Consider the following 22,935-nt stretch of genomic DNA (forward strand, 5'->3'; position numbering starts at 1 on the left):
CCGCGCAGCGCCCCCGCCCCCGCGCAGCGGCGCGGCCCCGGCGGCCGGCAGGTGGCGCCCGCGCTCTTCTGGCGGAGCCGCGGCCGCGCCGCCCCCGCTCCTCGCCCGGCCCGGCCCGGCCCGGCCCGGCCCGCTGGGAGCCACCGCCCGCCGGGCCCCGGCCCCCGCCCGCCGCGCCAAGGGGCCCCCTCAGCTGTGCGCAAGGGGAGCCGGGCTGTGCCCGCCGCGCTCCCCCGCCCGGCCTGTAATTGATGTCCCCGCGCAGAGCAACCAGGCTGCGCATCCCCGGGGGCCGCGCTCGCTGCCGCGGGGTGTGTGCCCGAAGGCGCGGGTGAGCCGCTGTGTGCGAGCCGCTGTGGCCATGGCAGCCCCGAGCACCGCACGTGTGTGCTTAATAACGGGGCTGTGATTGCTGCCGCGAGCGGGATGGGCGAGCCCCGCCGCGCCGGCCGCCCCAGGCTCCGCCGGGCGGCGGGGGGATCCCGGCACTCCGTTATCTCCCGAGCCGCTCTCCCAGGCAGAACTGATCCTCTTGAGAGAACAAGGGGGTGGGGGGAGAGTCTCAATCGCAAATACTGTTCGGAGTTTATTGGAGAGAGCGTGTGAGCGCTGAGGTGCTCTCCCGTGGCTCCCGGTGGATGCTGCGAGGAGGGAGGATTGTGGTGGGTTTCGGCTGTGCAGGGAGTTGGGGTAGCGGGGGGGGGGTGGGGGAGGAAAAGACACGATCGAGAGTAGCTGAGACTTTGTGCCCCCGTTGGAGAGATGGTTGAGTCCTCGTCAAGGTTGCTGTGGTATCCCAGAAACACCATTCACTCCGAGCTGTGACCGCGCACCATCAACAGCAACAACTCCGCTGCGCCTGGCCGAGGAATAGGAATTAGGAGCTCTCAAGAATAATATGAAAGGGATCTGCAGAGGGGAAATCCGTGCAAAGGAATCGAAATTAGCAGACTTTTGGGAAAGGGGATGTACTAAATGTGGCCGGCTGGACTTCATCCTGGTGAAGAAAATGGAGATTAAAAGTGGATTTACATTTTGGAACCTCGTCTTTTTATTGATGGTTTCGTGTGTGAAAGGTAGGGTAGTATTTGAGTGGTATATTTTTAGGGGTCCATTTGCTTTCTGTCAGGGCGTTGCAAGCTCTCGCCTTGTATCAAGGTGTATTTCAAAATATATTTATCTCTTATTTTATATTTTTGCCCTTGGTACTTTGCAATGGAAATATATAAACGATCGCTAAGGCGGGGAGGAAAGAAGGAGTTGATTCAGAGCTCTCTTCGGAGATAGGAAATGTATTTGCTTGCCAGAGCTGGCGTTCAATGCAGTGACTGAGCTGGGGCTCAATAAATATTCTTGCAGTATGCTCAAACGGAGACGTGAGTTGCTTCATATAGCCTCTAACTAGTGTATATTCAAACAAATCCCACTGGTTCACTTTTTTTAAGGTGACGATGATGTTAGTGCCGGGTGTGTGGGGGAATTACCTACAATTCTGGATTTCGGTCGAGCAGCGGGATCTTTGCGGGAATGCCTGTATCGATGCACTTATTAGTTTAACCCGTTGCGTGGGGAAAGTTACGGAGGAGCCCAGCGTACTCGAAGCCGTCTCACAGCCCGAAATGCGCTTCACGCTCAGCTGTCTGTACGCATGCAGGGCTCCCAGGCTGTCGGAAAGGTGCGTTAGGAATTCAGCCTTGGTCTGTCGCTGGATGCAAAGATCGACACCTTTTCTATTCCCTCCCTTGGTCGCTTTTCTCTGATGTGTGTGAGGGAGTTTGGATGGTGGCTTTTATCTCTATTTTTTTTTTTTTTTCCCGAGGCAGGGGCTATTTTGCTTTCTTCTTGCTTCTGTGTTCATGAAAGGAGGGCAAAAAGGAAATGTCTAGTTAGCGGCATAAATATCTTCACTAAGTCTGTGCTTGCAGGCAGTTAAGGGAAATGCTACACACAGAGAAAAGAAGAAATATGTGGCTTGAATAATGTGCACCTGCAGAATTACACAGGCATCGCTAAACAGTGAAGTGCCGATCCCATCACGCGTGCCTTCAGTAAAAGGATCTATTCTGCTACTCCTCACAGTCGGCTGCCTACCCGAAATAATCTCCCCTTGTTTGTGGCCAGTGATTAATATCCGATTAATCACCCTTTTATCCCCCTCCTCATCCTCATCCCTCCTCCCCGCCACACTCATACACTCCCAGAATATGTAGTAGACATTATCGATCCCCTCCGAGTTTTTAGACTTGGTTATCGCCTACAGAGGTTGCCTGCACGGGTGGGAAGGAGGTGTCTTGTGGGGGTGGCATTCAAAGGCGCGCCTTCCTGAGCTGGCGCTGGCTTGGATGAAACAGTTTATTGTAGAGCTTTGCAGCTGCTTTTCCCCCCATTTGCATCGCGTTGAAAAAGACAATTCGCGTTTCACGGGGAGGGTCTGGAGGGCTTTTACCTCATCCCGCGTTATCCTGACGCGGGGTATCCAAGGGGCTTGCCTGCGACGTTTATGCACACTGTAATTAAAGGCAGCCTTTCTGTTTTTGCATCTATTGAAGGGAGCCGCTCCCGGCGCTCTGCCCCGGGCTGGAGACGATTTGCTGTTAGCACCGGCCCGGGCCTTTGGGGGCATTTCTTTTCCCTGGTTCAGCCTTCTGCCATCAGCGCGTTCTGGGTGCCGGGTGCCAGGGTTCGCAGCCCCGGGCTGGCTGCCGGCCAGGCTGCGCGGGGCCCGCGGGCGCGGTGCGGGCGCGGTGCGGGCGCGGTGCGGGCGCGGTGCGGGCGCTCCGGCGCGGCTGCTGCGAGGTGAGCGCGAGTCGCGGGGCGGCAGCACCCGACCGCGGGACGCGCTGGGCGCAGCGGAGCGGAGCGGCTTCCCCAGCACCTGTTGAGAGCCGCCGCTTGCCCTTGGGGGTGGGGTAAGGAAAAAACGCTGAGCACAGAGGGCAAAAGCTGCGATGGAGCGCCAGAAACAGCCCAAGAAACAGAGAAAAAAGGGTTTTGCAAAACTGGCTGTTTCTACTTCTTCCCGTTGTTAAGGCCTAAGCTTCCCCGATCCTGGCAGTTTCCATAGACTTCCTTTGGACTGGGGCGGCTCACCCAGAAACTGCCGACCCAGGCGGTGATATTTTACATTCTGGATGTGAGTTCCTTTAGGCAGCCAAGCCTTACAGAGCTGGCTTACACTCACTGCAGCACTGCATCTATTCTGGGTGTTTGTATTAATCCTCCTTCCACTCCCGTGAATGAAAGCATTTTACTTCGATTTACATTCCCATTGTGTCAACAGAGCTCCTGCCCCCAGAAAGCAGAGGCAAAGGATGAATGAATACCTGCCCACGTAAAACATTCCAGATGTTGGGAGCAAGATGACTCCACAGATCCTACATCTGCTCTACCATTGCTTTGCAAGGCCTTTTTACCACACCCCATCTCTGCAAGCTCTAGCCCATACCCTTCCTTGTTTAAACATTTCTACTGAACAGTCCAGCACCACATCATAATGCCCAAACTGTTGCTGTCATTCCTGTCATCCAGACCATTTCCACATATCTTTGCTTGATATTTGCCTCTCAGGCTTTTCCAATTTTTGTCATTGTCCTGTCATCGTTTCCCCAGTTTTGATCCACAGCTCTCCCATCATTACATATGCCAAACTATCTCAGGATGCTTAAGGAACCACACTCACATCTGGATAATTAGGCTTTCCTTGGATATATTAGTATGGACAAAACAAATCCTTCATGTTTATCTATAAATTAATGACTCTTTGGAACCTTCAACAATACTAAAAGGGGTTAGAAAAGGGAGAAGAAAGCAGGAGAAGGTGGAAGAAAGGAAATTGTCAGAACTGCTGAGGAAGGAGTGATAGGTAGAGCTAAGTAAAAAGGAATTGTTCCTTTTTCAATTAAAGTCTTGCTTATACAATATCCCATTTATGCCATGGAACCATCTCCAACAAAATCTTCCTTCAATAGGAATGGAGTAAAAAAGCAAAGAAATGACACCACTGAAAACTGAGTGGTGTGAAAGGCATTAAAACAATCAACTACATCCATGATCCAGCCTTTAGAAAAGGCCAAGCAGAGTGATTCCTGATCAGTTACAGGGGGTGATGAATCCTGTGCTCTTCCCTTCAGATGAAGGAGGCACCCAGGAAAGCACCCTCCCCTCACACCATGGGAGAAATGAGAAGCACCATTGAGGCAAGGGAGATACAAACCAAGTTTAGAGGAGGAGAGAATGGAAAACTCCACTGTCTAACTCCCTTACAGAAAGTGTGGAAGAGGGCATGAAAGAGTGGGAAAAAATTAGGCAGTATCAATGAGGTTTGCCTCCTGGGATTTAGGAGAGGACTTGCACGCCTTTGGCTTGGCACCTCCTTCCACAAAAAAAAAAAAAAAAAGAAAAAAAAAAAAAAAGAAAAAAATAAAAAGCTTGCGATTGTTAGTGGAGGCAAATCTGAGAGGAAATCAAGCAAGATTCCTCCATCTCTTCTATTTGGCTGTCTCTCCAAGAGAGAGAGCACCAAGGTCGACTTTTGTCTGCCCGGCTAAAATGAAGCTTTGCCGCTGCTGTTGTTCTCTGTTCCCTTCTTGCAGTTGTGACAAGCAGAACAAGGGCAGCTTTTAAAATGAAAGGGAGATGAAGCACTGAGATTTTAAACGGCTCATTGACAAGAGAAGTGATGAGAAAATGAAAAGCATTTCCATTTCCAGTGATGGGTACCTGGCATGTGGGACTATTTAGCAGGGACAAAGCATTCTTTTAACCACCTCTGCCATCTCCCTTTTCCCTCATTCCAACCTTAATCCCGCTCCCTTCATGCTCTGCCAGCCCCTCCCCACCGCTTCCTTCCCAGTCACTTGATTTATGGAGTTTCTGACGATGGGATTACTGGCGGATGGCTTTCCCCAGTGGGCACGGGTGGGCGCGGCGAGATGCTGGCTCTGTCCCCGAGGCGGGGATGGTCGGGAGAGTAACAGCAGGTCCAGGTTTCCTCATATCCAGATGGCTGATGCCGGCGCTGCACCTTTGTGTGCATGTCTGTGTGTTGAGTTAGTTCTTGTGTTTGTGCCTATGCACTCATGCAGGGGGATAGGGACAGCGTCGTCCTTCCTTTCCAACTCCTCCACACCCGCTCACCTCCTCTAGGGAGCCTCTTTGCGTAGCCCCCGCGGGTGACACGGGGCTGGCTGTGCTCAGTGGGCTGCGCACCGCGACCCGCCGTGTTTCCAAGCTACGCAGCTCTTCAGGGTTGCAGGCAAAGTTACCCTCTGTCACCCCCGCCTTTCTCAGGGCTAAAACACAGCACGGCTGTGCCCCCGCTTAGCGCTCGCCTCCTCCTCCCCCTCTCCTGCAGGGCAGCAGTGAAGCAGCACACGACCCCTCCCAGCAGCGCCAGCAGGGACTGTTTCTCCTTTCCCTGCCGGTGCCCCTCGGGTCTCACAAAGGGCACAGGAGAGCCTCACCTTCCTTTCCTCTCTTTCATTGTGAGAGGCAGCAGGGTCAAGGCGGAGCCGGCCCGCGGGCAGCGGCACCCGGCAGCGGCACCGGCCCAGCAGCGCTGAGGTGTCCGCACCTCCGGGCACTCCTGCTGACAGAATTCCGTCCTTCGGCTTTGCTTACTTTATCTCGGTCACTCCTGCGCGTCTTCGGACGGCAAGGCTGGTCGGCTGATTGGTTTGTTCGGCTGACACACAGAAATAGCCCCTCAGTCCCTAAGCACAACCAGCCCGTTCCTCTGCGAGAGGCTGAGCACTTGAGCAGCCATCCAGGGTGGAGAGGGACGACAGGCTGTACCTTCAACTCCATTATCAGCATCTCAGTTTGCAAGCAGCAGTGCATGAGACCTAAAGAATTCTGTGGATGTGCTTCAAAATTCCTCCTTTTCCAAAATTCCTGTGCAGAAACATAGCAGAAGCTCGCAGTATACCGGTGTTTTTTCCTTGTTTGCTTGTGTTTGGGGCGGGGGAGGATGTTTTTGAGCAACAAGTCTAGCAGGATAATTGCCCATCTAGCTTAGTGTCCTTTATCTCCAACCATAACAATTAGCACCAGGCTAGTGAAAGGCTGTAGAAACACAGCAAGTGGAGTGACTAGCACGTCCTGGATTTCAGCAGCCAACAGCTTTGGATCTCCTAAGATACAGACTGCTTTTGAAACATCACATTTGGAAAGGCATGGACTGGCCTCTGTTCCTCTCATTTGTCCGTTGTCTTTCATTCTGCTGCCTTTTTCCCTTGCTTTGCTCTGCCTTGCCTTCCTTCCCTGTTTCATACCATGGCGTTCATATAAATCCTGCATTCTTTCCACTCTTCATCTGGCTGAAAGCACTGGTTTGTATGAACATTTGTGATAAAATTGGTTGTCGTTGACATGATGTGAAGAACTACCCACAAAATCTGAAGTTTGAAACCATTGCATGCACATGTATCTAGTAACAAGAAAGAAAATCACATACTTGTTCAGAGAAATTTGAAAAGGTTTTAAAATATCCTATGGGGATAGTTCAATTTGCCTGATCGTAAAAACTTTTCAGGGGAAATGTTCTGAAGAATAAGACAGCCTTGTGTTGTAGCTTTAAAAAAAAATACTGTCTTAGACATTGTCTGATTTTCAGAGGTATTGAGCATTTACAATTTCAGGTGGCTCTAGTAGGAGTCTGGGGGACATGTGAGCATCTCTGTAGCAAGGCCAAGTGAGTCCAGCATTATGATACTGAGACACAGAGAAACAGTATAATTAAAAGCAGCTATAAAATAAATTAAAATTATATATAAAATTTTGATTCTACAGAATCTGATAAATTGGAATGGTTGGAATAAGAAAGGCTTTATGATCTGCTGTAAAATTAGTTGTTGTTTTGGGGTTTTTTTTCCACTTATAGGAAACTTCCATTCTAATTCCATGGGGTTGTGATATCTCAGCTTCAATTACTTGCTGATACATATCATTCAGGTTGTGTTTCTGACCATAATGGTTGAGGTTGGAAGGACAGAACAAAGCCTTTGAGGGAAATTAGCTTACCAATTAACTTACAAAGAAATTTCCAGCAAAGAGCAGTCAGAAGAGAACAGACAACTTGGTCTAAGCTGTTGGGTTTTTTTCTTAAACCCCTATATTTTTAAGACAGCTCTTACAATGTGAGATATTTGAAGAAGCAATTTTTAAGTCATAAATCAGAGCCACATCTGATAAAATAAATTATTGCAAGGTTATAAACCTTACCTCAAAATTTTAAGTAATTTCCATGCTAGAGTTTATTGCAAAAATCCATAACATTTACAAGATTTAGACACATGCCTTTTAATCAAATTTACAGAAGAATGTTTCCTTGTCAGCGAAAGGGTACAATTTCTTTACAAAAAAAGGATAACATTTGTCTTTATCTAAAATTCAAGGGACAATATTTGCCAATTATCTTAGGCCTAAATAGAACAGGGTGTGACATGTAGTGCACTATTTTTAAAACTCCCTTTAAAAAAACAAACAAACAAACAAAAAAAAACTAGTAGTAGAAAATGTTGAAGATCTCCTTCCCAATATCCAGTTAATCTTCTGGGAAGTAGAATGGAGAAGGATATTGAACTATAAGGAGGATTATTTAAAATACACATATACACACAGACACACATTTACATTTGTACTTGTTTACATTCAGTTGTTTACCTTTCCTGGGCAGATTTACAATCATTGTTGCATTGCTTTGTTCTCACAGAACGGGTAAGATTTAGTATGGCTTCATAATTTCAGCATTACAGATGCTGAGTACCGTTGTAAATGTCAAAGATGGGAATAGTGGGAATTCATCATGTCCTTCCCAGGGTCTGAAATCTTAGTTGGGTAAGTTTATAGATTTAGGAACAGTGTTACTCATAAAGGGTGAGCCCTGGCGTATTGATGAATGGCAAACAAGGGATCCCAGCAGGGCTGCTCCTCTTCTAGAACTCTTGTTGAAAAACAAGATGGGATGCAGCCAGCACAGACACAGAGAGATGGACTGCCCATTTTCCCTTGGATTCTACAAAATGCTTCATAGCATCATGTGTCATATTTGCATTGTATCATAGAAATAAGGAAAATAACTGTAAATAATTTTACCACAGAAACATTCCTGGGGTGATGAATTCTCATCCCCCAAGGCCTGTAAATAGCACAGACTGTCTTTGCAAAAGAACTGAAAGAATTTGGAGGCTTGAGGCAGAAATGACTGAGTTGATTATTTGGATTATACTGGTATTGAATCACTATTTATGACCTTGAATTCTATTCTGTCTGTTTCCCTTATTTATGTAACTTATTAGCCTTATGTATGTAACTAGTTTGATTCAATTCTCATGGAAATATGTATATGTATATGTCTACACATGCATATGTAATATGCATGTGTAGAAATTATATCCACATATTTGATTATGTTATGAAGAAATTCCAAAGACTGCATTGTTACCTGTCAAAGGCACAAGTAACAACTCAAAACTTATGTCCTTCCTAAGTTACCTATTACCTCTTAATTTATTGTGTATTCCGAACCTCAGAAGGAAGTTCCACTATAATACATAATTTATTTCACTAACAAAAGAAGAGTGATAGTAGTGATAGCTAGGTGTACTTGTTAGGAGAAAAGCTTGATGAAAAGAAAAAACACTAGTTACTAAAACCAGTAATTAAAAAAAAAAAAGAATTGACTGTCATATTTATTCCTAGTGATTTAAGGGTTTTTTACCAAATATAGTTTCTATAAATTGTTTTTAGTAGATTGAAAACATCTAATCACCTTTCAAGTATACAAAAAAATGAGCATTTCTGTGCTATCTTCTGGTTTATTTTAATACTGGTATTATCCTTTGAAGAGACTGACATATCTCAGAGGTGGCTGTATTTCAGTGCAGTTAAAATGAACCCTCTGCCATCATTATCTCCTCATAGAGCCATTTTCAAACCCAGCAAGCAAATACCTTGGTTAAGGTAGAAGAATAGAACATAGCCTTTGAGGGAAATTAGTAGTTTGGAGTCCTTAGTGAAAATGAACCACAGAAATGCAAAGCACACATATTCTCACTGAACATATTGTTGAGATGGAACTACTTGAATTACGAAACCCTTTCTCCACTATTTAATCTGACCCATAATGAAAACTTCACAGTCTACTATTAGTTAGCTTTCTTGATTGCTGTGCAATTATTTTGGGAAATGAAGCTCAGTCTAATTAAAAGTATTCTAAAAGCCTGTACTAAAAGTTGCATTTTTGCTTCTTTGTATGAGCTTTGACCCAAAGGTAGCTAAATTTGTAAAACAGGATATAAAAAGAACCTCTAAGCTGTCTGTTGTTTGAGCCCATTGAAGGCAAAAGGAGAGTCCAGAATAAGATCTCTGAGAATAGATTTTCCTGTTTCTTTTTGTACTGAGTTTTGAATTACAATTTTCTTTACATATATTTTGTTTGACTCATAAATATTAATTACAACAGAAGTAATGTATTTCACAATATATGCTTGATATTTTAATTTGAAGTGGTCTTTGGAAAACTCTTATTGCATTGTAAACTGAAGGATTACACAAGTAAATTGTTTATGATTAAGGGAAAATAAATTATATATTTGGATACAGTAGGAAAATGCTCTTTCCCCATTTCACTGAGGGTCACATCAGCAGGATGAGTCTACTGGATTCAGTGTAATGATAGTATGCTAATACAATGTCAGGTGTAGCCCTTAGAACCCCAGAATAGTCCTGTTTTTGTCAGGACATATGATGAAGTACAGCAATTTTTTAACCTAGCTTCAAGATTTCATATTAATTTTTTTTGTTTTTCAGTAAAGCATTTTGGAATTTGCACAATGCTGCTAATGGCTGCAGAGGAACTAGGAGGACTTAAGAAAATAGATTGCCGTTTAAAATGCTTCAAATTTAATATAAATGCAATTTGGTTTTACTTGTATCAGGTTATCATATATTCCAGTATGGAGTTATATTTGAAAATGCTGAATTAGCTAGTAAAACCAAAGCACAAAAATCAGAAAGTTTCCATGTTAGTTTTATTGCATTTTTTTCTAACACATTCTTTGTATTGCCACTGCCTTATTTTAAAGACATCTAATATGCTGAGTCAAAATCAAAAGAACTGAAATATAGTGGAAACCAAAAGTTCCAAACCTGACTCTTGGGAAGCCTACATGGCTAATCAAAGATTTGGGGAAGAAAAGAATAGGTCTTTGGCCACCTGACATAATCATGGCCATTGGCTTTGTGGTAATAGATGCTTTTTTCTTGCATCTCCAGGGGCATGCAGGAAAACAGACACACCAGCACTCCTGGTAGCAGGCATCTGTAACTGTGTCCTCTCTCAGGAAGAATTCTGCCTAATTCATGATTATGCTCTCATCTTCTGTGATTTCCCTTGAATGCATCTGTGCTGACACTTCAGTTATATGACTCCTGCTGACTTGAGCAATGCTTGTTGCATAGAATGGCAGATTTGGGTGGGTTGGCAAGGACCTCAAAGACCATCACGTCCAACTGTTAACCAGCAGTGCTGAGTGATGAGTGCTATGCAATTTTAGTGGCCACAAGAGAAGAAATACACATAATAAAAGGACAATCTTTGCATCAATATAGTGCTCACAAAAGTTCTCAGCTGATTAGAGAGTTTTTATTGGTATAATATACTGAAGTATATTGGCATTTGCACTGTCAGCAGTGGAAAGTTGCACCAATCAACCTTATAAGACACAGTCTTCTTGAAAATGTACTGACAAATGTTTGATTTGCAAAGCTATTTATCTGATATAGAAATGAGCAACAGAATAATGTTTAATATAGAACAAGTTCAACAGCACTGCTGACTCCTGAATGCCTACCTCCATAACTTTCCTAAGGATATGCTTCAAAATTCCTAAATTTTTCTAGTACTACAATTGCAGTCCATTGAAACATGTATGAGTTTCTACACTATTTTCAGCTACTTTTAAATTAGACTACCCATAAAAAACCCCACCATTCTCCTTAGCTCTAGCCATATATTTTTACTACACTCAAATCTAGCTCATCAACTAGCTCCTGTAATTTTTCTGAATTTATTCAGCCTCCTCTGCACTTCTGGGCTCCCTTCCCAAATTCTCTTCCCACTCCACAAGTACTGCTGGAGAAGTCCCAATAACATAAAGCCTGCAGAAAAATATAGAAAGTTCTCTTCAATTTCCATGTAATTTGTAAAGTCCTTTTTTTGGCCCAAAGTAATAATCATGTAAAGGTAATATGCTAGGAAATGAAATATCCTCCCAGCCTTACAGTCATAGATTAGACTTACTAACTTTTTCAGGAAGTTCTTTGGATTTTATATCATCTCCAAGAGTGCAAGATTGAAAGAGTGGTTTTTCAGTTATATTTCTTTTCATTCTTCAGTATCTCATGCCTGTTTACCTGATTATTTTTTGGTAACCAAAATAATACCCATTCACCCCAAAGAAGAAAACTTCAAAACACACTTAAAAAAATCCAGAATTTAATAGTGAGATATTTTTACACTCACTTGTGTATAAATGAACAGTATAGAATCAGATAGTTAAAATTGGAACACTTGATATATTTTGGAAATCCAAGATATATCTTCTTGGTTTTTCAAGCTCTAATGTATACAGTTTAACTGTCCAAGTGACATGATAAGAGAAATTTTACAGATCTAATATTACTCTTGTTAATCCTTTACTAATATCATTGTTCTGGGATGACCACTGACTTGTTGGGACTCTGGATTCTACATAATATTGTAGAATAAGAAAATAAATATAAAAGGAAAAAAATCCCATACGGTAAAACCAGGCTAGATTTGTCGGGATGCTGTTACACACTTGCTCCCATTGACTTTGTGTATTCCAATGAAGTCAGGAGGGTTTGCTGTGTATCTGATTTGTGAAAGGTACTGCTCCAAATTGCTCCCTTTGGGGCCTCCTGTATTTGTCCCCTCTTTGAAATCCATTGACAGCTGAGTTAACACAAATCTAAGAGTCAGAGTGTGCCACAGATACCAACTAAGGAGAGAATCTGCTCATCAGAACCACTGTAATTATTAAGGAGACATGAATTTCCTGCAGGAATTTACAATAGATCTGAGGTAACTATATGGAAAATGGTTAATTTATTTTAGAATATGTATGCAATACAATGAGCATTGAATCATCACTTCTGAAAACATCACTTGGATTGCAATATTGAGGTGTTTTCTGAAGAACATTTTCTTCATTCTTACAAGTTTTATTATTTTGCATTGTTAAGCTAGTACACAGTGTCCTGTAGGTAAACATCCTCTGGCCAAACTGATATGGGTATATTTTTTGATCAACCATTTCTCCTCATCTGCTTCCTCCATGCTTCATATGTGCAAAATTTATTTCCACTATCTCTTTTGTATCATACCTTTTTTGTGCTTTTAATTCATATTGCTCTGGGCAAGGTTCCTATTTTTTGTCTGGCACGCTTGGATGATTGTGCACTTTTTAGAAGGTGTATCTTTGATTTTTCCTCTTTTCCCATCTCTTATCAGTATTAAAAGTATGCTCATTATCTACATGAATGTCCTTATTTTACAATCTTATTGTCTTTTTTTTCTTACATGACAATACTATTTTTTTATTTCTTTTCTATTGATGGCTCCGTTGGTGTTCCTAACAGTGTTTCTATTTCACACTGCTTGGTGGCTCTAAGTCTCCCCATTCAAAGCTTCTTGCTTCTCAAGTGAGAAGTGTACTTTTGAAAAGAGTGATCATCCATTCAATTATAACCTTATTGAAATATTTACCAGTAGATTATTTTAGAGCTTGTCCCCACTGAACTGAAGATTTGTCATTGACTTTTAGCAGAACAGAGCATATTGATACTAAAAAGCAAAATACTCATTTCAATACAGAGGAGTTTATTTAGGATGTGACAGCTCTACAAAACTGTTTATATCTTGCATGGAACTGAACTGATGAAACTGAAAAGCTGTAACAGATGAACTCCACCAGATTCTATTTGCCAGTACCCTAAAATGGTATTAGAGCTAGATGGGTAAGTTATTGACACTCAAAAACCTTACAAGCTTTGGTCCCTTTTGGTTCACTGTCTTATGAGAGTAGTTAAGTGAGTTGACAAAAACAATGCTTCAGACTACAAGATTAATAATCGGGTTTTATTATAGTTTTCAAATCCTATTCTAATTCATCATTCATTTATAAAGATGGCAGGAGTAAGACTACAGTTGCAAGATGACCAAAAATCTAAAATCCTTTTTAAAGTTTCAAGTAAATAGTATCAAAATTTTAGAAGACAATGAGTCAAAAGTTTATTAACCAATCACTTTTTTTTTTTTTTAACTGATTTGGTCTAGAATTTGGCAGAAACACATGAGGAGCCCTGAGAGTTTAAAGTTTCTGGCTGATCTCTAAATCTAAAACAGCTGAGCAGATTTAAATATTTTGTGTAAACAAATTTGCATCCAGGCTGCTAATCTGCATGCCAGCTTTCAGCTTGACATTTTCTGAAATGATGGAAAAATGCTAAGCCCTTAATACTAAATGGAGTTCATAATGGAAATGCTGACAGACCCTTAATTACCTGTATTGTGATTCTGCTGAAAGCTTCTTTATCTGTCTAATCTTTCACAATGCAGTTAAATATATAAATTCTTGAAAGGAGGAAGAAAAGGAAATTTGTGTTGGAAATACTAAACTGTAGCAATGCTATATTTTCTTCCAGACATCCACTTATGGAGGCAGCAATGACAAAAAAAGTATTTTAAGAAAGATATAGCATTATCTGTGCAAATGTAAAGGCAGCCGGTGATGCTTAAAAGTTTAACTTAAACTCCATTTTTCAATCTTTTTGAGTCACCTTTCTGGCAAAGTATGATTAAACAGATGCAATCAACCATTTTTAATATGATAATGAGGTATTATCATAGAAGAAATTTCTTATTGACTTGACATGGCAAAAAAATCACAACCAACAAAACATATCGAAATTTACATTCCACTGCCCTAATACTGTGTACTTATGCTTAACTCTTCTTCACTGAGTGGAGGAGGAAGCAGAGGATAATATGAGAGAAATGCCATTGTCTGGACTCTAATTTACAAACTCTGTAATGTAGAAACTCCACTATCTGCCAACTTTAGAATAGAGTCTTTATGATTCTCTGGAAGAGATTTTTGTTGTTGTTGTTGTTCCCGCCATGAAAATCTTCCCCAGTTTGTCCAGGCTATAACCACCTGAAAAACTAGACAGTGTTTGCTCTGCAGAGATTGCTTAGGGTGGATGACTCAGACATCCCATCCTTGCTGCAGCTCCACACAATCTCTGCCCCAGCCAAGGCACACAGCTGTGCCTGTGGAGCAGCTTTCACACAGGACCTTCAAGGAAACAGAATATCCTCTAGCATTTTTGCCTTTATGCTTTGCTGGGCGAATGAAATGTATTTCTTCAAGGTTCCCATAGCAATGACTGACAAAGCTCAAAGAAAATATCCTGAATGAAAATGAGAAACATACTACTCTGATACCTTCTTTCCAGACTGCCACCTTCTCCAAAAAGACACCTGGAATTTTAATTTTTCCTTATGAAGAAACTACTTTGGTTCCAAGATCAGCTATTTGCCCATCCCTGTATCTTCTTTAATATAAGTCTGCCTTTCTTGACATAAGGAAATTAGAAGTCTGGGTAGTGCTCAAGATAGGGGTGCATTGGTGTTTTTTGTAGGGGATAGATTTCACTCTCTTTGTCTTACTCTTCTGTTTGTGGAAGTGTCATGGAACATGAAGTCAGTAATTTCAAGGAAATTTCAGTGATGCGTCTGAGGTCAACTCTGAGTTCAGCTCTCAGGTCAACTCTGAGTTCCAAGCTCATCATCATGCAGGTATCATTTAGTTATATTTTCCTATATGCATATTAATAGCTAAAACTTGCCTACTTCTGTGTTTGCACACCTATTGATTTTGGGAGGACATTTTGGAATACTTTGACATTGCTGCATCATTTGATTACCCAAAAAATCTTAACATCTCCAGTCTAGCAAATTTCCCTACATACTCCTTACTCTGTTGAGGATAGAGATGTGAGGAAAACTGATGCCATCACTAATCTGAAAGTGGCAACCCCACTTTTGATTCATCATCTCAGCAAGTGATCATCACTTATTCTGTGTCTTATATTTTAACATCTTTAAGTTCATTAAAGGATCTTTCCATACTTCCTACGTATTTTTAATAGCTTTTGGCGGTGAGCCTTGTCAAGAGATTTTTGCATGTTCACAGTGACTAAACCTAAAAAAATTAGTTTTTCTGATTAATGGACCTATACCCAGAATTCCCTTCTCCAGTGTGACAGCTTTAACCAAGGACCAAAAGCCACAGGAGAAGAGCTGCCTGGATACATTGCCTTCTCTGCTACCCAGAAGAACCATAAATATTTTCTAAATCAGGGCACTTTTCATAGTACTTCTGAGATACAATGAGACTGTTTAGTACTTTAATAGCTGTCTTGAAAATATATTACTGGAGTTGTAGGAAATGGTGCTGTTTCTGTTGGAAGCATTTTCTAGAATTTGAACAAATTACTATTCCAAGCAAAATTTAGAGACACTGAGATCTTGCAGTTGTCATGTTTCAGACGAGATGTTGCTGGCATGTCTGCTCCTGAAAGATTGCATGGTATTTTTCACAGAAGATTGTTATTAGCCTTCATCTGCTGGCTGAATTCCAATTTGGATAATTGCAGTCTGCTATCTAAATTCTCTAAGCAGAGTGTGTTAAATAACCTTCTACACTTCCTTTTCTAATCTTCTGAGGGGCATTTCTGAGAATTATTAAATAATAGATCTATTTAATCTAAAAGGCAGCTGCTTCAAAATGCAAGGGGAAAGGAACTGTTTTAGAAGGTGTGTTGACTACTCAGTGCTCAGTGATAAATTACACAGTGGCATTGGTGTAGGAAATGCTCCTTAGCACTGTACAAGAAAATAAGGAAACTACCTCCTTAACAAGATTGCTGTAATTTAATTAAGAGTTCATGGATACATTTTAGATAGACAATACAGTATCCTCTTCCAAGATGAGAAGCACTAGCCTGGAGAAATCCATATAGAAATTTTTGGAAAAGTTACAAGTTATTGAAGGTTGAAATAAAGATTTCTTATTCAAGATGAAGGATTAATACACACAACTTTAGTACACAGGAGAATATAGAAAAGTGCAAAGCTTTGAACTTCCTCAGATATGAAAAAAATCAAAGGGAGAAAATGGGTCAGTTGGACCAGTCATGAAGTCAAGTCCCAGATTTGAAATGGATGAAAAGGAAATATTGCAGATGTAGTTGAGTACAACATTTTGCTGATTACATACTAGTTCAGTTGTTTCTTTCAATGTGAGAAAAGAAGGGAAGGGAATTCAATATTAATCACAATTGCTTGACATGTCTTTGAACATGTGTAATTATTGGACTAGTTTAAGGATAATTTGTTAAGCATCAGCTCATTGGTCCATCAAAAGTGGTGTTTGCTTCTCCCTCTTGGCCTGATGGTAAGTAACAGAATTCAGCAAAGTAAGAAAGAGATAGGAAGCAAAGAGATGCCACAGAAATGTCTTGACTCAAAATGTGTTCTCATATTCACAATCTCCATCTTTCCTTGGGGCCTGTTGACACAGATGTGTTAAACGAGAAGAAACCCTTTCCTGTACCCTTTCTTCCAAACTTATTTACCTTCCACAGAATGCCCTCTATCAAGCCCAAAGATTTTTGGTCTCCATGAAGAAAAGACAACAATGTCAACATTTTTGCTCATGATTATTCCACCCTGCATTTTGAGAACTTTGTACAGGTTCACAGTAAAACGTTTTTGTGGGGGGTTTTATAGAGAACAATACAACTACATAATAATTCTATGACTCCTGTTACTGTTTGGCATTATTTTAGTTCAAGAAAAAAACATCATACCCACTTGTGCTCTTAAACTATGTCTAAGCTCAGTCCAATCTGTTTTAAAAAGCATAATAACAAGATCATTTTAGGTAATGTTATGTTCAAATTAGGCATTCACTGGGTTGATGCATGGCTGGATGGAATGGAAGCAGAGGTTGTTTATAGCCCTTTGAGAAAGCATTTAAGTCTGGTTCTAAGAAAACTCTGTTATAACGGTGCAGGTGGTTGAGTTGATTGCGATCTTGAAGATTAAGGATATCTTCATTTCTCTGATGTTACAAAAACACGGGGAACTTCTTGGCCTGATTGTCACTATGACTTACTGTTGCCAAAAACTGCATTAACTGCTATTTTGGAGCCTCCTCAGTACAGAATTTTCATTAGCTTAGTTTCTTGTATGAATAAAAAATTAGTAGATATGAGTGTAACACAATATGCACAGTTCCAAACCAAGTAGCAGCATTCTTAAGATAATGATCAAGAGAAAAATGGAATGAGCTTATTTCTGTGTTAAACAGCTTCATTATCTGTTGGTTAGTGAAAATTCAGGTACTTTTGTGTGCAATTTAACACTACATTGCCAGAAAGATTCAGTATATATATTGCAGTTTGAAATGCACTTTGAAGTCTTCTGTTCTTTATAGTTGTGTAAGAAATTGGCTTCAAGGGAATTGCCACTATCCTTTGCTAGAGAAAAACCAAAAATAAAATCTTGAAGTTAGTGGGTCAAATATCATCTGCTTTAATTACTTTAAACAGATGGAAACCATGAATAATTATTCATAAAAGCCTTTTTATATGCTTTTTCAGGGGGTATTATTGCAAGATTTTTTTCAGTTACATAAATAGCAAAGTTAAAAAGAGCAAGTAATATCATCTCATATCTGCATTAAGAAACAGCAATAAATGGTTTGTTTTATAAGTGCTCTGAGAAGTTGCATGGGTCCAAATCCAGTGCAGACAGCACAAAAAAATTTCTAATGATTGAGATCAAACTTGATTGAAGGATTTATTTCCAAGTTTCATTAATGCATGGTGCTAAGAGGGCAACTGGGTATTAATTTCTTGGAACTAGATTTTTCACTAGGAGAAGAAAACATATCTCTTTTCAGATAAACGTTCAGATAATGCTTGATTTCTACCAAAGGAAACTGTGCAACATTTTCAAAATTCACAGAACAAGAGTTCATTCATACATGAAAGATTTTTTTCCTGATGATTACCCCACTTTCATAATTGTATTACATTTCAATTTGCATTTAGATATGTATTATTTCTGATTTTGTGCTCACTAACATACCATGTTTTTGCACCTAAAATCAAACATTTTCCAGCTGACTAGTGGAATAAATATTCTTATATAAAATGCTGAAACATATAAAAAATCAAAACCATGGTCAAACAACTGTATCACCATGGCTATTTAGACCCATGCATCTGCTCAGTTTCCCACCCTTCTGAGCTTGCTGGCTATTTGTATCAGCTTCTGAAAATTTCTCCCTGTCCATTCTTACAGTTCAAGGTATACCACAGTATAAAATAACTTACACAGTTACAAGTGCTGAAATAATTTACTTCCTACAGTCCATCAGCACATTTCAACTAAGAGGCAGCAGGTCTTTGAGTTGCTGTTACACAACTACAAAATAGACATATGAGAATGTCTATTTCCTCTTGCACTCACTTGTGGTAGTGAACTCAGTCCTCTGTAATAGCACACCTTTCTTTTTTTATTTTTTTAATATATTTCTGGCAGTTCCTAAAAAAGGAGCTTGAATTTCAGAAAATGGAAGAAAAAAGGTAGGATTCCTCAAGTGCCTCTCATTCTACATTTCAAAGACTAAAACAGAAATTTGAGAGAAGAAGTTATATATTTGCAAAAATAATAAGCAAAAGTAATTGTTTCTTGTTTCTGCACTTTAATAAGAATGCACTGTACATTGCTAGTTAACTGCAAATAAATTACAAATTATGGTTTTGCCTTTGATATATTATTTTTCCTTCCCAAGACATTTCAACACTTGTTTATCAAAACTGCTTAGGCAACCTCACCAAAATTAGTTTTGTTCCTGTTTTCATTATGAACATTGTGGCAGGTTTTTGGTTGGTTGGTTGTTCTGTTCTTATTTGAGAAGTGGTCTAGGGGGTCTTTTTTGTCTCATCATTACAAGATTTCACAAACTTTCTCTGTTAGGAGTGAGAACTAATAAAAAAAGAGCCAAACAAACCTTGTGAGGGTGTTTAGGGCAACATGTTCTGGCCTGACTCCACAGATGCTCATCTATGGAGACAGTTACTAAGGACAATTTAAATTTCACTTTGTTGTATGCTTTGTGGTCCTTTGGGTTAAAAGTTGCTACTTCCATGTAAGCATTACTTCAATAGGAAGTCATACAATTATTTTAGGTATCTTCCTATTGTTTTCTCTGCCCAGTTGGGGGGTTTATCTGCCAGTGAGGCAGCCTGGCTGCTCACCTGTGCAGAGCAAGGGACGTGAAGGGAGCACTGGATGCTCCTCCACAGAGCACAAAGCAGCCACGCAGAGTGGAACATCCTCTGTACTAACTAGGCCGTTTCCCAATGTATTATAATAATTTCACACCACATTATACTGTGAGTCTTAAAGGACTGAATGTCTCCTTTGAACATTCAAAGGTTCCCTACTCTGCTAGCTCACTGTTATCTCTTCCTACATTGCCTCGTGGCAAATTAATTGAATATACTGTAAGAAAAGGGAGATCATCAGTATCTTATTTGCATACAAACATCATATTATTTTCAAATTATCTTCTTTAAGGTTCTCATTTTCTTAGGATGTTTTCTTCTGCCTGTATGAAGTTTGCTCATTCTATATGCATTCTTCTACTAGTGTTTTGTTGCATAACATAATAGATTTTCATTTCCACCTCTATTCTCTGCCTGGATATAAGTGCTAAATTACACAATGGTAAGAACATCAGCAATACTTCACAATTAACTTTTACCAATTTATACAAAGCTAGTCAGAAAAGTTAAGACAAAAATGATACAAAATTAAAAAAAAAAAATCAACTCTTCACTTTCTCACTGCATAAATGCTTGGATGGCTTGAATATTCCTATCATTGTCACTTTGCCTAAAAACTTACAGAAAATTTCTCAGGCTCATAATGCCTTAGGCAGCAACCCCTATGTTTTCCCCTCCCACAGAAAAGAAGAAAAGGCTTGCTTACCCAACAGTCTACATGGGTGTCTTTGGCTCATTCCAGTTATTGTATTGGTTTTGTGTTGTATGAAAAACTTGTACTTTGAGGGACACATACTTTGAGGGATAAGGGAATGGGAGGTAATTTTTCTAAGAGGAACATGCTGAAAAAAAGTTAATCTATGTACAGTTAGCAGTGCTTTCACTGCTGACAATGTCTGAACTGCAGACATGCTGAGATGTAATGGGGAATCACAGATTCAGGGAGCCATCTGTGGATCTCAATGCAAAATCATTCAACCCAGCGAAGTTAAAGCAGAAGCAGATCTATTTGAATTTTTTTTTCTTCAGATGGGGAAAGACCTTCTAAGGAAGATTACAGGAGAATTAATAGATTTCAACTCTACCTTATTTCTTCTTTGTCTTGACCAAGCTCCTTTATGCAATGATCTGGTTTCTTTGCAGTACATAATATTAACATTGTACCTCTCATTGAGAAAATGTTAATGTAATTCCTAAAAGACATTTTCATTGCAGCTTTTGAAACATAGGGAAATATGTAATTATGACATTCCTTAACTTTTATATTCTGGAGTTCACTACCTGAAGAATATCTCAGGTGCTATTGGTCTTGCTAAAGGGAAGTGTCAGAACCTTACTGTGTTAGGACTGAGAAAAAGTAAAATGTTCTTTGAAGCAGAATTCTGTCCATTGCTTCCTCTCTCTACATGACAGAATAACAAGGACCTAAAGTATGTACAGAATAAAATGAAATGCTTGTTTATTGGAACTGTTATTTGCCTTATATTCTACATATGGTAAGAAGTTTAAAGTGATAAAAACTATAATTAAATAAAAAATTCCATGGCAAGTCTTTAAAAAAAATGTCTCACAAAGATTGCCATACATACCACACTGTTTCTGGATTTCATGTAGCTCCTTTCACTGTCAAGTACTGAACCAAACATCACTACACTTAGCATTGCAAAGTTTATAGGGCCTGTGGCTGACTTCACAGGCTTTCAGGTCCATAGCAAAACAGACATCACCGACATGAACAGTGAAACATATGTAAATCCATCACTAATTTCTTAGAACTATAAAAAGACAAAAATATTTCCTTTTCGTTGCTAAAAATGAATTGCAATGTATGATCATATAATCACAGTTTGACACTCAAAACAAACCACAGACATTCTATGTTTGAAGTCATGGAAAAGGGGAGATGTGTAGGGGAGAAAGTGGCATCTGCCCAGTGATTTGGTTATTTTTATTCCAAAATACAAGTTCTCTCTGCTACTGATTAGGAACAGCATGTTTAAAAGCTGCAGTTCATGTGGTGTCAGCTAAATATTGTCACTGTTTTGAGATGTGAGTAAAGAAACATTATCTTTCACAGAATACTGGTTTTCTAATATTCTCTGGCAGTTAACTTTTTCGTCAAGGATTTTAATAATGCTGCTTAGATATATAAAAAGGTGATAGTCATTTCTAGTAACTGAATGTTGAAGTATGTTTTAAAACTTTCAATCTGGTTATGAGGGTTTTAATTGCTGTTGTTTTTCCAGTCTCTGTCAGTACATTGTCTGTCACATAAATGCATACTATTAGTGGGATGTAAGGTTTGGTCATAATTAAGAGTCAGGTCCAATTTTCTTAGTGATCTTTCCTCATTTTATTTTGTATTTCAAAGTGATTCATTAAAACTGAGATTATTTTTTAGATTTACTGTCTTTTCTAATAAGAGTTGCCTTACCTTACCCATTTCTAATGGAATTGTTTTATTCACATGCCAAAAGCAGATTTCTCCATTTCAGGATAACAGCCTTACTTTCAAATACTGAAAAAGCAACAATGAAACAAAGATGCTGTTGTGAGAAATCCTGGTCCAAAATACCTCTAAGATAATATGAAGTGTTAGTAAAATAGAAATGCAGTATATGTGAAGCAGGACTGGTAAGAAGAAAAAAAGAATATGAAAAATATTTCTAGAAAACTTTCTAAAGGTAGTTGATCCAGAACAGATTGGTTAGACATAGTCTGTCATGTTGCAAGAGTATTTATGACTTTTTTAACTCTCTCATGCATTACATTTCTTATTATCTTCTATGATACAATTTATTGACAGTTGTTATTTCATCAGTACAATAATTCCTTGCAAAATCTTCATTAGCAGTGCCATGCATTAAATTCACACCTGTTTCAATGGACATTTGAAGTGTTCTTTTGATCAGATTAGTAGTTATAGAGAAAAGAGGATGGCCAACTCTGGACAAACAGACAAACAAAACAGCAGAGACAAAGATAAGCTTTGAAATGGAACACATACATATACTGGCTTTTAGTGTAAAATACCTTTGTTACTACAGAATATCTGATAGATAAATAGTGCATCAAAATGAAAGGAGAAATGGAAAATACCTAGAGCTGAAGTGTTAGTCTAATGTGTGAATGCAAGTAAATTGGTACAAAGTGCAGGTGATTAGAACAGTGAGCATACCAGATCATTTAAGATCTTGATTGAAAGTTTGGTTTCCTTTTTGTTTTTCAGTCTCTGAGTTTCTTTCAACTCTTCTCAACTTCCGTTCACACCTTTTTTTCAATGCACTTAATCCTTTTTGTCGCAGTCTTTAAAGCACCTTTAATTCTGCAGTGTCATCTCTGGTACAGTCTGGGCACTACTGTCTGCAGTTTTCTAGATACTACTACATCATTAATATTATGTAATGACATTTTTTAATGATCTGTCTTACATATTGATATACTATCCCATGCTTTAATATATAGCAGTGCTATAATCTTTAATGC

The 22,935-nt window shown here is 39.8% G+C and overlaps 1 protein-coding gene across 3 annotated transcripts in view; it reads left to right on the forward strand.

Annotated features, from left to right (window-relative positions):
* Positions 1 to 713: 713 nt before the first annotated feature.
* CSMD3 (CUB and Sushi multiple domains 3) overlaps positions 714 to 22,935 on the forward strand; it is a 592,443-nt gene continuing 570,221 nt past the window's right edge. For all 3 annotated transcript variants that reach the window (XM_071421704.1, XM_071421705.1, XM_071421706.1), the window contains exon 1: positions 714 to 1,076. In XM_071421704.1, the coding sequence (XP_071277805.1) occupies positions 899 to 1,076 (178 nt within the window). In that variant the 5' untranslated portion in view covers positions 714 to 898. The remainder of the gene's footprint in view (positions 1,077 to 22,935) is intronic.

The sequence above is a fragment of the Agelaius tricolor genome, unplaced genomic scaffold (assembly GCF_023055355.1).
Source record: "Agelaius tricolor isolate 1412-34295 unplaced genomic scaffold, bAgeTri1.0.p SCAF_2, whole genome shotgun sequence".
NCBI lineage: Eukaryota > Metazoa > Chordata > Aves > Passeriformes > Icteridae > Agelaius > Agelaius tricolor.